Consider the following 15,169-nt stretch of genomic DNA (forward strand, 5'->3'; position numbering starts at 1 on the left):
TCCTTCCTTCCCTCCCTCCCTCCTATCATTTCTTTCTGCTCATCCACCCTCCCACCCACTCACTTCTGCTCACTCACTCACTCACTCACTCACTCACATGTAGCCTAGGATGTTCTGGAAGCCACATCATTAACCTGGGCATGAATCCTTCTTGCTTCTTTGTTTTGTATTTTGAGAGGATTTTATGGCCCAGGCTGGACTAGAACTCACTCTTGCTTGAGCTGACTTTGAACTGGAGACCTTTATAGGGATGAACCACCATGCCTTGTTAATATATATTTTTGTATTTTGCCAAAAAGTGTGTTATATATATTCTTTTGTACAATGATGATTCTAGAATTTTAAAGCTGAACACAAACATCTCTGTGTTCCTGGCATTGTTATTTCCTTCCCTTTTCCTGTAGACACTGGATCAGCAACAGTTATTCACTGAGGAAGAGCTTAAACAATATGAAAGTATGATTGCTATGCAAGAGAATGAGCTTAAGAAGAGAGCAGACGAGCTGCAGAAGCAGAAGGAGGAGCTGCAGCGCCAGCACGACCACCTTGAGGCTCAGAAGCAGGAGTATCAACAGGTAGACACTGAGGGGTGTGGCTCACAGGGACTTTCAGGGGCCCCTGAAGTGATGCACATCTGGAGTCCAAGGGACTGAGACAGGAGGATTGCTTGAGCCCAGCTACCCCTTTGTGTCACAGAGTAAAACCTGTCTCAGACAAAAACAAACAAACAAACAAACAAACAAACAAACAAACCCAAGTTAGGGGCTGGAGGTATAGCCCAGAGACAGAGAGTATTAGCATGTGCAAGGCCTGGGCTGGGTCTCCAGTGTGACAGGAAACCCAAACCAGATGTTAGATGCTTTGCCAAAAGCCTCTGGGGTTTGTGCCATTTATTTATTTATTTATTTATTTATTTATTTATTTATTTATTTAGAGTTTTTGAGACAGGGTTTCTGGGTGATGATAAGCATATGCCTTTCTCAGGAGGCAGAGGCAGACAAATCTCTGGGAATTCAAAGTCAGCCTGGTCTACAGAGCTAGTCCCAGGACAGCTAGGGCTATATGGAAAAACCCTGCCTCACAAAAACAAAGAGAAAAAAAATTAAACAAACAAAAACAACAACAACAAAAAACAAAACCATCAATCCCCCCCCCCGTGTCACCCCCCAAAACCACCAACACTACCAAAACAAAGCCCCCCAGAGAGACATGGTTTCTCTGTAACTTTGGCTGTTCCAGAACTCACTATGTAGATCAGGTTGGCTTGAACTTGTAGAGGGTTTCTCTGTGTGATCCTAGCTCTTCTGGAACTTGATTTGTAGACCAGGCTGGCTGGCCACTGGAGATCCATCTGCCTCTGCCTCCAGAGTCCTGGGATTAAAGGCATGTACCGCCACCATTTGGTGGTGGTGTTTTTGATTATTTATTTTAAGTTCTCAGGTAGCCAGGGTTGGCCTGGAACTTCTGGTCCTTAACAGCAAGCTAACCTTGTGTTTATAGAATGCTTTGCTGTAGCATTAAGCTGTCATACTTTAAATTTTAGTGTGTTTTAAAACTAGCTTTGTTACAAGTTTTCTGTTTTGGAGTTGTGGAATCATTGAGAATAGTCACACCAACTGAGCAATGCAAACGACTTTATCTCTGGCCAAGAGCAGGAAAAAAGAGGCAAACTCACGAATCAGCTTCCCCAGCCTGCGGAGGGTTAGGGTAGGGGCTTCTTAAAGGGGAGGGAGGCAGATGTGGGATGTCGAGGTACTGGGGTTATAGCCTTATTTGGTGAGTTTAGGGCCTAGTAGGGTGGTCTTAGGTCCATTGGTCACTTTGAAACCCGGAACTAGGAGCTGGCTTTGTTCAGTGTTTTTCGAAGGCTTTTGGAAGCACAGGTTTCTGGTCAGATTGAAGGGTGGGGACCTCTTGGCCCATGCCATCTTGGCTTGTCCCCAAACCTCCGGCCTAACAAAAGGGATATCCATATCCTTTCTGGGTATAAGTATAGATTTTCTAGAAATCTGGGCACCACCTCTTTTTGTTCCTGTTCTGGTTCCTTACACGGCACTTGCCAACTGTCCAGGCACTGGGAGGTGTGTCCTTCAACATGCATATGGCATGATAGTGAGCTTAGAGGATGTCTGACATCACTCTGGCAGCCATCTTGAATCCAGCCAGTTCTGTCAGCCCCACCTGAAGGGAACTTCTGACCTACACATGCCTTGCCTTCAAGATAAACAAGATTAGGGTGGGGTGAAAACTCATCTGTGCCCCTTAGGCAGCACTCAAGGTAACAAATTGTATTAGTTATGCTCTCTGTTGCTGTGACAAAGTACCAGGCGAATTTAACTTACCGGAAGAGGGGTTTGTTTTGGCTCACAGTTGAGGGTGCAGTCTGTCATGGAAGGAAGGCATGGCGGGTAGTAATGAGGCAGCTGGTTACGCTGTATTCATAGTCAGGAAGCAAAGATGGAAGGATGGAAGTGCCTGTCTTGCTGTCTTTTTATGCAGTCCAGGACCCCAGTCCATGGATCGACAACACCCACACTTCCAATAGCTTTTCTCACATCAATTAACTCAATCTGGAAACTTTCTCACAGTTGTGCCCTGAGCTTTATCTTCTAGACTGTAGGTCTTGTCAAGTTTGCAGTCAATGTTACCCATCATGCCCTGCCTCTGTCTCATCGTGATTTCTGATGGTCAAAGCTTAACTTGTGGCTTTTAAAGCTGCATTTGAACATCATTAATGGAGCCATTAGAAGACTAAAATCTCCTTAGGTAATCTTAGGGGTTTCCTTATTGCCTGGTCAGAGACCTACCCTACCTATTTATACCCCAAACTCTGCCATGTGTAACTTTGATAAGGCCATTAGACCTTTCCCAGTGAGTGAGACCAGAGGGTTGGTGGTGCACAGCCCTAAGAACAGAGCCAAGCAGAAGTGCTAGCAGCTGGCCAGACTAGATTAAAAACCCAGTATTATTTAGTAGGCCCTCTCAACCATGTTTCAAATCTTGATTACAGTTTGATATGGGGCCAGGTTGCCTTTTCTAAAAGCCCATGGGATTCCATGACAGTCATGTTAAAAAAAACAAAAACAAACAAACAAAAAAACCCAAACCAAAAAAAACTAGGTATGTTAAGCAACTGTCAGTGTTTCAGGACATTATTCAATCCTCGAGTAAGGAGAATTATTGCTTAATACCTCATAAAGCAGATCTACACAAGAGACCAAATTGTTTGTTTGTTTTAATTGGCTTTTGAGATGGTTTCATGTAGTTAGGGCTGGCCTCAAACTCTGTATAGTGAAGATAACCTTGAACTCTTGACCTTCTGGCCTTTCCTCCCAAGTGCTGGGATTACAGGTGTGCACCACAGAGCCTGGCTATGAGGTTAGATCATTGTCAGAGGGGTAATTGAGTGTGTATGAAAATATCAGGCATACTCTCAGGCTGGAGGAAGAACTGCTAGGGACCCCCATGGAACCATTGACCCACAGTGGACTCTGCCTTAAAGCTCATCTCAAGAGTTACCTTCTACTGAGTCTGTGTGAAGTCAGACAACGTTCACCCAACATTCATGTCGAAGGTATGATAGGAGAGTGTTCTAGGAAAAGAGACTCAGGATGTAAGCTTAGCCAAAGATTACTATATGACACAGACTATCAAGCAGTACTTTTATATTTTGTCTCCACTTACCAGGCCGTACAACAGCTGGAACAGAAGAAACTCCAACAAGGCATTGCTCCATCAGGGCCGGCAGGAGAGCTGAAGTTTGAGCCACGTATGTAATTTTGTTCCTTTGTTTGTTTAGGGAAATAAACTTTTATAAATTGATATCCATTTTCATTTTGAATACAGTCTATCTTCAGATGATTAGAATTTATCCTGTATTCTATATATTTGAAGGAGTAGAGAGATTTACATTAAAGAAAATTGAAACGTTCTCCAAAGATTTCAAGGGTGAACATTTTTCAAATGCCACATCATTGCCTTCATTATGGTGCAGTGATTTATTTGAAAATTATTTGTAATTTTTTAATGATCATTTATATTGATCTTACTAGGGAACATGTTTATAATTTATAATCTATGATGAGCTAATCATATTTTTAAAAAGTAAAATGATGTATCTGTAAGTAAGGGAACATTCAGGATAAAGGAAGATATGTGTAAAATGCAAGCATGCTTCTTTTGAACAGACACATAAAGTCCTGATGTCTGCCAGAACTTGGAAGAAAACCGTTGACTCAACATCTGTTTCATCTTTCAACATCCCTTCTTTTCTCTCCACTCAATAAATACTTTAAAGCACAATTGGAATAAAGGAAGAGACTTTTAAGTGAGAACACAAGTTTTAATTTTTTTGACATGGATATTTAAGGATTAAAATCTCCCAGAACAGGACAAAACCAAACCCAGCCACTCCTCCCACTGTTCTTTGTTTCCATTAATGTCCAAGGGCCACATCCCATAATTTCATGACACTGTCATTGGCTAGGTCAAAGAGCTCTGCCAGTACTTGAGGATAACCTGTTGTCACTCTGAGGATGGCTTCCTTTCATGGGTCCTTATCTTCCTCTCTCAGCAAACCTGTCTTTGATATTCATGGCTATTCTGAAAAAGCCATTTTGCCCCCAGTGTTTCTGGTGACTTTGGACTATTTTTAGCGCCCTTCCCTCTAGAATGTTTCAGTAGAGTAGCCTCTGCCACCTTCTAACAGTTGATTTCTACTTCTCCATGTTTTAGAAAATCAGTGACAATGATATAAACTAACAGGAAGTCTCCCTCTTTTGCTAAGGAAATCTAGGAGTGGTGCAGAAGTCTCCGCTCTTCTACTCTGCTGTCCTCAGTGTATGGTTTTATCCTCTGGCTATCATGGCAGTGGGGAAGGACAGGAAAAAGGACTTGAACATTCCAGAAGAACTCAGCAGTATTTGAATTTGTATCTCCTATATTTTTACTGTCCACACATGTTCAGGGACGTACCTGAGTGGACTTTCAGAGGATGTCCTATGTGGCTGGCAGCCTCAGTTCATGTTCTACTACTGCAGGTCGCATGGCTGCTCCTCGATCCCCTGCAAGCTGTTCCCCACAAGGAACAGTGACCAGCCTCAACTTAGGGAATGTTTGGAGGACACTCTCAGTCTTAAGTCAACCTCATCCTACTTTGCTCCTCAGCTAAATTTCTTTCTGCGCTCTCCTGAGTCAGAAAACTCTCACTCTTCCCACTCAAGGAGAAGCTCACCCATCATCACGGCACATGAGTCCAAGACCATGACATTGCTCTGTCCCCTCCATCAGGTTAGACCATGGCTCCTTGTGTTTTCTGCCCTGAGAACACCACATAAAGGATGCCTGGGCCAGGGACACTGCAGCAAGATAGCCAGTTTAGAGGAAGGCTGGGAGGTAGTGCAGCAGGATGGCACTGGCTACCATGAGCAAGGCTATCGCCAACCTCAGAACTATAAGAGACTTATGAAGATGAGGAAGAGGAGGAAGAAGAGGAAGAGGAGGAACAATCAGAAACAGGACAGCTGATCTTTATCACTTAAAAGATACTGTTTAGCAAGAACAGTGGTCTCTTTGCTGAGTGTATGACTACCCCTTTGCTTGCCCATCAGGCAGTCCCTGGTTGGCAGTTCTGAGAGTAGCTTCTTTAGCCCAGTGTCCTCAGAGGTCTGTCCTATAATTATTGTCCATGAATGTTTGGGGACATATCTGAATGGACTTTGGGAAGAATATTCTACTTGTCTGGCAGCCTTAGCCCATGTTCTGCTGTTGCAGGCTTCAGGTCAAGGCTTGGTTTAGCCAACAGCTATGGGCATTGCCAGGCTGGATCATGATTTGCTTTGTTTTGCTTTTGCCAACTAGTTCCTCAAGTCTTAGCAGGTATCTTGGTATTATTATTATTATTGTCTTCATCATCATCATCATCATCATCATCATCATCATCATCATCATCATCATCATCATCATTTTGAGACAAACTCAGGCTGGCTGGGAACTCAGTGCAGAGCCTGGGCTAACCTTGGACTTATAGCAGTTCTCCTGCCTTAGCCTTCCAAGGGTTGGGATTTAAGGTGTAAGCCTGGACTCTTGGTTACAGGTATGATTCCAACATGGTTTAATTACAGGTTTGCTTTGTTTCTCCTGATTTTCTGGTGGTGGGGATTGAATTGAGCTGTCTGCATGCTAGGCAAGCACTCTACCACTGAGTGACATCCTCTGTAGACAGGTGTGGAGAGAGAATCTCATCATTTGTCTGCTGGCCTCTGTGTTCTCTCTTTCTCTGGGGTCTTAACTCAAGGTGCCTCTTGGAGGCTCTCTTAGGTTATGGGTTTGGATGGGATGACAACAGCTTTCACTGGATCTTTCCCTAGGGTGATTATTATCACTGGGAAGAAAATTCCTTTTTTTTTTTTTTAAGATGTAGTTGTTTTTATTTTATGGGTATAGATGTTCTACCTGCATATATATCTGTGCATCATGTGTGTGCCTGGTGTCCGGGGAGGCCAGAAAAGAACATGAGATCCCCTGGGGTTGGAGTGACAACTGATTGTGAGTCACCATGTAGGTGCTGAGAATTAACCCCTAGTCTTCTCAAAGACCACTAAGTGCTCTTAACTGCTGAACCATCTCCCCAGCCCAGCACAGAACATTTTAAGGGAGAGAGATCTTGGAAAGGTTGAGGAAGCTTCAGTTCCCAGAGCCTTTGCTTGCTCCCAGTTCAGTTGGGAGGACATGTGTAGTTGACTTTCAGTTCTCTGGAGCTCCAGATTTGGGCATTTCTCAGTCTAAGCCATTGTTACTCTTTGTTTTATTGTTTCAGCCTGAGTCGCATTTCCCTTGTGGCTCTGCTAAATAAGGTAGGAAGAGGTGAGCAGCTAGCACTCTGCAGTCCTGCTATCATGTTCTCTGGCACCTTAGACTGAAGTGGGAGGTCTCATTGATTCCTTTCTCCTTGACCATGCCAGCCCCTTCCCACTGAGCATGTACCCTTCATGGGTGTGGTAGTGAATGCCCATCATCCTAGCATTGGGAAGCTGAGGCAGAAGAACTGCTATGAGTTTGAGCTATAAGACAAGACTTTGTCTCAAAAGAAGGAAAGAAAGAAAGAAAGAAAGAAAGAAAGAAAGAAAGAAAGAAAGAGAGAAAGGAAAAAAAGACACACTGTGCCCTGAGTTGTAACCCCATGTCAGCCCATGTCCAATGCCCTTATACTAGCCATAAATCCTTTCTGAGTCACAATTCTTGGTTGGAGGTGATGAGATCTTCTGTAAGAAGCTTCTTCTCATTCTTTAAATAGAAGAGGATTAAGGAGTATAGCTCAGAATCTTTAGAAGGCTTTAAGACTTTTTTTTTTTTCCTGAAGAAATAGATCTAGGCCCTAGGATGAAGTTCAACATGCAGGAAGCCCTGGGTTTGATCCCCACAACTACATAAATTGGGTATGGCGACACATATCTGTGATCCCAGATCTTCAGATGTATAGGCAGAACCATCAGAAGTTCAAGGTCATCTTTAGGTACACAGGGAGCTCAAGGGCAGCTATAGGAGACCCTGTCCTAAAAAGAAAAGCAAAACAGCGCTCGAAGGTACATCACAAGAGTAGGCTGTGGACGATGAGCAGCTGCTTTGGGGATAACCAACCATCAGGAAGCTGCCTGCTGTGTCAGGAAACCCGGATGCTTGCCAGCTCCAGAACTTCACCAGCTCTGCCAGGTGCTGTGGCCACGGAAATGAAGGACTCACTTCCTGTTCCATGCCCATGTAACTTCAGTAAAGTCTCAGGTAGGTCTGCCTGATTAACTAACAGATTGCTATGCAGAGCCCTCACTATACTGGAGGATAGGGATACCAGTGTTTACTTTCTTACGTCTGTGTTACAAGAATGTGCACTAAGTGACTGTTGAACCTTCTTGCCTGTTAGAGGAATTCATGTCTCGTTGAGTTACCTATACATTCTAGCGCTTCAGAATTTTACACCAAGTTCACCCTGCTGCCATTTTGTTTCTTTGCTTTTGAGACAGGACTTCACTATGTAGCCCTGACAGGCCTGAAACTTGCTATGTAGGCCAGGCTGGTCTTGAACTTAAATCCAATTACCTCTGCCTCCAAGACTAAATTAATGTTTAATTATTAATAAGTCCTAGTATGTTTTTAATCAAACATACTGTGTTCTCTTCTTGATGAGTGCTTATTGGAACAACAGAAGAGAAAAGAATAAAGAAATGCTATATGCAGTAAGGAATGCATTCAGTTTCTTCTGAAACCAGTTGCCCTCTTCAAGCAAAGGCTGTGGGTGGATAATCATATAGGAAGATACTGTGGGGTAGTACAATCCCCAGATGCTCAGTAAAAGACTGCCTAGCCTAGTAGCTAACATCTGTTATCCCAGTACTTCCTAGCTCTGAGGCAGAAGGACAGGGTACATAGAGAGTTCCTCTGTGCTCAGTTTAATGTCATACTTGAAGAAGGAAAGACTGGACACATCCTGGCCATGCTTAGCTTAAGGGAACATAAGCATATAAGGGCAGACACGGCAGCTCAGTGGGTAAAGGTGTTTACTACCAAGCCTGATGACATTAGTTTAATCCCTGGGACCCACATGATGTTAGAAGGAGAGAGCTGACTCCTCTGACTTTCACACACTCACTCCTGCCTGCACACCATAAAGAAATGTTTGTAGTTTCTGTTTTTGTTTGAGGCAGTGCCCTATTGTATATCCCTAGCTAACAAGAAACCAGGCTGGCCTTAGAGATCTATCTGCCTCTGTCTCTGGAGTGATGGAATTAAGGGCATGCACCACCATGCTCAGCAATAAGTATAATTCAAAATAAACAAAAGGAAACAACAAATACAAGCACTTCTGAGCATGCTCAACTGATGACGTAAAATGATAGTGGCCAGCAGACTAGTGAGATGCCTCAGTAGGTATGGGTGATGGCTGTGCAGATATTAGGACATGATTCAAACCCCAGTACCCATGTTTCCTGTTATATCCTGCTCTGGCCTCCACATGCAGGTGCACCAACACACCTGCACGAATACGCCTCACAAACCACACATACACTCATACCAATAAAACAAAACAAAACTCCTCAAAGATGGAAGGGAGGAATTCTTCTAGACATGTTCAGTTTCTTTCCCCGAAAAACGTTTAGCTGAAGCCAAAGAAAAGGATATTTGAAGATATGTTAACATAGAAATTCCCTTCCAAGAGCATGTACCTGGCCAGGCTAATACTTACTAAAATAATTACTGCATAATCCTCTACGTGTTTGATTTCTTTTAAAATAACAGATGTTTGCATGACTCTGTGCTTTACATGCCAGCTTCAACCAAACCCTTAGTTTTTCCCTTCTTTGTGTTCTAGCATGTATGACACAACAGAAGTTGCCTCTCCCCATAGCTATACACTGTGATTCTCATGTGATGAGAAACTTGAATAGCTCAGCTTTCCAGTGTCAGCATTGTGGCTCTCCTGTTTGATTACCCCCCACCCCCATCTGTCTGTGCTGTGGCTCTTCTCTGTTTCTACACCACATCAAGAGTTCATAGGCAAAGCAGGCTATACATGATGCTGCCCTTGGAGCCCCAGGTTGAGAGCTGTGAGGCTTGCTGTGCCTGCTTCTGTTACTAAGAACTGATCTGGAAGCAATGTCTGCCATGACAGCCACAGGGCTGCCTGCCAGCCATGGGCTTGGAACAAGACTTATGTTCCATTCTGAGATGGCTATTCTTCTGAGAACCCCAAGTGGCTCAGTGGGTAAAGTTCTTGCCAGGAAAGCACAAGGACCCGAGTTCAAATCTGTCACACCCACTATATTAGCACACGTCTGAAACCCAGCACCGTCGTGATGAGAGTAGCCAAGACAGATCCCAGCTGCTCCCTGGCCAGTCGATGTGAATGCTGTGGGTCTGGATAGAATGATGTAAGTCTCAAACTGGAGGGACTTGGCAAGGTATCTCATGGAGATCTGGCAGCCTGGTGGGAGCTGCTTACTCTTTGAAACCCACAGCCTCCTGCAGGTGAAGATAGCTGGTCATCCTCAGATTATGAGATCCAACTTAAAGATAAACACACATCCTTCCTTGGCCCTCACACAGGAATGCCCATGGCCTCTGGATAAATCCAGAACTTTCCAATTCAAACTGAAAGAGAGAGAGAGAGAGAGAGAGAGAGAGAGAGAGAGAGAGAGAGAGAGAGAGAGGAGGAAGAAGAAGAAGGAGGAGGAGGAGGAGGAGGAGGAGGAGAGGAAGAGGAAGAGGAAGAGGAGAAGAGAGGAGAGGAGAGGAGAGGAGAGGAGAGGAGAGGAGAGGAGAGGAGAGGAGAGGAGAGGAGAGGAGAGGAGAGGAGAGGAGAGGAGAGGAGAGAAGAGAAGAGAAGAGAAAAGAGGAAAAAAAGTGCTACCCAGAAACCAAGACTGAGTAAAGATTATACTAGATTATATTGTAGAATTGCAGTCTAGATTATATTGTAGAATGAGAGGACACAGATTTCAAAAACCATGACTCTAAAAGCTGCATGGAAGTGTGGGGAAGAATGATTCTGGAAAATCCCAAAGTGACTTGGCCTTTCCCTTCTGCTTCTCCAGGCTGGGATGCTGTTCGGTCCAGGTATCCTTGGGATGTTGTGATGATCCGTGAGTGTACCCAGGTGTATGCTGGAGGTCTCACTCTCAAACTGGGTCTGGGTGCTTTATTTGGGGACTCTGCATCCCAGAAACCCATTCAGGCTGAGGTCTGCTTGTCTATACATACCTTTTCTCATTCTTTTTGCTTGTGACCATTTCTTGCAGAATTTGTCTGATTTAAGCCCTTTTATTCTGCTGCTTGGTCACTCAGATCTGTGATGCCTTTGAGCTTTGGTGGCTGTTATGCCCAGATCTCAGGGTCCTCACAGACCATCAGGATTCCAAGTTGTAGGCAAAAGCAAAGAGTCTTTATTCAAACTCGAGCTCAGACCCTCCAGCCTCTCCAGCACAGTGGAAGGTGTGGAAGGTGCTGAGCTGGTACAAGCCTTGCCTATTTATCATGATTGCAGGGTGAGGGACATTCCAACTTGGCAGTTACATGATTGGTTGACATTTGCTTGGTGCACTTCTATTGGCTAGTAATGATTTCAGCTTGGTATAAACAGTGGTTACTAGCTTAATCAATCTACTTTAAAATATTAGGTTCTTTGCCCTTAAGTACTGATTGGTTGTTACTAAAAGTGGAGTAGCTATTTCCCCAGGGGAACTGTGATTATTGCCAGGGTGACATGATTCTTGGAACAGCCTGGGGTTTTTCCGGTAGCTGAGTTTATTTAGAGGGCAAGTTAATCATAAAATGGAGTCTGAAAGCAAAATGGAGTTTGTAATGTTAAGCTGGGCCATTCAGGAGCCATTTGGGGCCTGATTTTAGGCTTCTATGGCCCAAGTCTGCAGTTGCCTGGTGGAGGGCTTACATTTTTTTTCTCTTAAATTACAACCTGAAAATTAAATATAGTAATTTAGAGGTGGAAAATGTCTTTAATCCCAGCAGTTGGGACTTGGGAAGTGGAAGCAGGAGGAACAAGAGTTCAGTATCAGTGTGGACAATAAGAGACTTTTTCTGGCAAAAATTTCTTTTTTTGGCAAAAATTGTATACACTACCATTATGTTTTGCTACTTGAATAGCGTGAATAGATTTATAATCTGGTCAAGCTAAATGCTTTTCACATATAAAGTGCTTGTGAATGATCATGCTTTTAAAATTAATTTAGTTAATAGAAGGGGGGATGAGAAGTATGTATTTTCTTATTTTCTTTAGAGTGAGATTTTGGTGTGTGCATATATTGTAATCCCTGTCTTGCAGCTGTCCTGAACAATCAAGACACTGTCAAGGAGCCAGAGTGAGAGGTGAACCCCTTCATGTTTGTGGGAGACTCTCATCCCCAGTGTTCTGCAAGAGAAGTCAACCCTCAACCTGAACTGCCTCAGCAGAATGCCTTTTAGACTTCTGAGACAAAGTATCATAGCCCAGGCCTTTCTTGATTTTCCAACAGGCCCCTTTGCTGTCTGAGTGCTGAGCAGTGGGCATATACCACCATGCCCAGCTACAAACTTAAAATTTGAAAAAGAAAAACTTGTTAGGACCCATTGAGACTGAAGTCTAAAGTGAATTTAAAAAGGACAGTTTGTGTTGTCATTTCTGAGGGTGACATGGTGAGAAGACAACTTAGAAGTACAACATTTGAAAACATTCAGATCTTTTTTGAAATGGGATCTTATGTTATGGAATTTGCCATGTAGTCCAGGCTGGCCTGGAGCTGTTGGTAATCCCTCTGCCTCTGCCTCCCTAGAGCTGGACTTACAGAAATCTTCCATGTTCACCTTTCCTACCTATCTTAAAGCCTATTTCTTAACTAAGTCGTTAGCTGTAAATTCATAACTACTTTTCAGAGAACTGTAGAACTGAGCCAGAACAAGCCCCAGTGATTACTGACAGTGCCAGTCTGAGAAATGTGAGCTTATGCCTTCAGTACCCTCAGCCTGCTTATTGAGCATATAGCACAAAACCAATGAAACTTTCAATTTAAAAATTTAGAGCCTTTCAAACCTTGCTTGTTGGAAAAAACATAAAATAATAGCATTTCGTGATGACAAATGTTTATGGTCTTAATGGCAGGTACTTTACTGTACAGTTCTTAATGTAGGTGTTAACTGACGGGAGTTCTGCACTTGCTGATGAGAAATGCCTTGGACCAACTTGGGCATCAGCTGCCATGACTGTGCACTACTGCCTTCTTGATCATCTTTCTGGTTGCACTCTCTGTAGCATGGCTGTCAGATCAAGTTTTGTTTTGCTGGTAATTTTTTTTTTCAGCTAGGAATTGAACCTAGGATCTAGCATACACTATATACAAGTGCTTTGCTGTCTAGCTATATCCCCAACACTCATTCACTTATATTCTCTCTTTCTCTCTCTCTTTCTCTCTCTCTGCTCCCTCCCTCCCTCCCTCCCTCCCTCCCTCCCTCCCTCCCTCTCTCTTTCTCTCTCTCTCTCTGTCTGTCTCTCTGTCTCTGTCTCTGTCTCTGTCTCTCTCTCTCTCATTTTGGTTTTTCAAGACAGGGTTTCTCTTTGTAACCCTGACTATCCTGGAACTCCCTCTATACTGGCCTCGAACTCAGAGACCTGCCTGCCTCTGCCTCCTGAGTGCTGGGTTTAAAAACATGCACCAGCACCACCATTGCTCAACCCACAACTCTTTTCTTTTTTAAATATTTCTTAGGACTGTAAAACTTTATTTATGAATATCTTCATGACCAATTAAAAATCTTGAGAAGTCCTTGATCTCTGGGATTCACAGATTCACACTTGGATCCCAAAGCATCCATAAACATGGACAGCGTGACAGCTTCTCTTTTAAAAAGATCTCACTGAAAATGGTAAAAGGTGATGACCACAGACATTGGTCCCACTTCTTAGAGGCAGGGACATTCTCCTGCATCCCAGTGTCAGGGCTGTGAGGTTACCCCATCAGGCAGAATGTATAGCTTAATTCCTACACTGAACAGGAAGGTTTATGGTCCAGCCATAGTAGACTGGCCCAGGTAACACCAAGGTACTTAGGTTCAAGTGGCAGTGAGCACTTCTGTCCCACCAACTACAGTGTCGCCCATTCTCTCTCCTTTCCATCGCAAAGTTAATGGAAAAGCTTCTTTGAATCTAACACAGTACTGAGATGCAGCCAGTGAAATCTATCTGCAGGGGATCCTACCTGATCAAACCTTTAGTTAGAATAGCTAGGATTTGTATATTCACAAATCCTGATTTTACAGTGAGTCTGAATACAAAGGACCTCAAGACTGTCTTGTTCAATGAAGGAGCTGGGACGTGGGTATCCTACATGGGAGGGGGTATCGTAGGACAGTGCTTTTCAACCTTCCTTAATGCTGTGACCTTTAATACAGTTTCTCATGTTGTGACCCCCCAATCATAAGATTATTTTGTTGCTGCTTCCTAACTCATTTTGCTGTTATGAAACATGATGGAAATAGCTGATGTGCAACCTGTGAAAGGGTCATCCAACCACTAAAGGCGTTGCAGCCCACGGTTGAGAACTGCTTTCCTAGGAAGCACTCTTTGGCCTGAGGTTGCAGGTTATCCACCATGGGTGCTCTTTTCACTCTGACGTGGAACCATGCAGTTTGTAGACATATCAGCAAGACCATAAATCGACACAAGAAGCACGGGGAGCCCTCCTAACTCTAGGAGCCTTCACTGGAGCTGTACATCTTTACCCAGGGGTTCATGAGAAATAGGAAACCCCAGTCTTTGTATAAATTCATCAAGTCAAGTAAGAGATTGGCTAGAGCTCCAGCCTTTGTTTATGATCTGTAGCAAGCAACTGATTTGACTTTTGCTGTACAAATTTGATTGTCTGCTTTTATCTTTACTACTAATAATGATATTTTCCAAACCTTATCATATTCATTAATAGATATATACCAAAGTGTTAAAATACTTATTTTATAGGTCTCATAATTTTGCTATGCTATGGAATTTTCATAAGTAGTGATTTGTCATTTATTTAATTTCAAATACCTTTTAAATGATTTGAAAATGAGAGAGGAAAAAGATCTATCTAGTCCTCTTTCCCAGCTCCCATGAAGCATTGTGTTTAATGTCATTTTTGTGTACTCTTGTCTGTTTAAAGATTTCCATTTTAGTGGTGTCAGAGCATATGTCATAAAGTTAAACCCATCTACTCACCAGAGATTCTCCCTTGTGGGATAAGAAATATGTAAACAATCTTGTTCATCTTCTTACAGGTTTTGTACCATATTGATGTGTCTTCTTTCTGGTCCACTATGACCCTGTGACCATCAATTCATACTTGGAGTTGCTTTCCTTTTTACCTTTTCTGCTTGTTACTACTATCTAAATACTTCTTTGTTTAGAGCGGTAAGATATCAGTTCATTTGTTTGTCTTGAGGCAGATCCAACTCACCAAAGACCAATTATTAATGCTTGATAGACAGTCACCTGATCTGAACCTGTAGGAATGGGGGTCCCTGAAGGCAAGGTGTTGAGTGGGAGGACCAGGTTATGAGAAAGAGAGAAGACAAGAGCAATGGCTGGGACCAACAGGTCTCGCAGAAGCCTATGCCAAGCAAGCTTAGTAAGAAGTAGAACACCTAATACAGTATT

The 15,169-nt window shown here is 43.2% G+C and overlaps 1 protein-coding gene across 2 annotated transcripts in view; it reads left to right on the forward strand.

The window, feature by feature from the left end:
- Positions 1 to 4,327, forward strand: part of Nucb2 (nucleobindin 2) — a 36,237-nt gene extending 31,910 nt beyond the window's left edge. For both annotated transcript variants that reach the window (XM_076941510.1, XM_034483857.2), the window contains 3 exons: positions 405 to 575; positions 3,688 to 3,769; positions 4,188 to 4,327. In XM_076941510.1, the coding sequence (XP_076797625.1) occupies positions 405 to 575; positions 3,688 to 3,769; positions 4,188 to 4,195 (261 nt within the window). In that variant the 3' untranslated portion in view covers positions 4,196 to 4,327. The remainder of the gene's footprint in view (positions 1 to 404; positions 576 to 3,687; positions 3,770 to 4,187) is intronic.
- The last annotated feature ends 10,842 nt before the right edge of the window (positions 4,328 to 15,169 follow it).

The sequence above is a fragment of the Arvicanthis niloticus genome, chromosome 1, assembly GCF_011762505.2.
Source record: "Arvicanthis niloticus isolate mArvNil1 chromosome 1, mArvNil1.pat.X, whole genome shotgun sequence".
NCBI classification, from domain to species: domain Eukaryota; kingdom Metazoa; phylum Chordata; class Mammalia; order Rodentia; family Muridae; genus Arvicanthis; species Arvicanthis niloticus.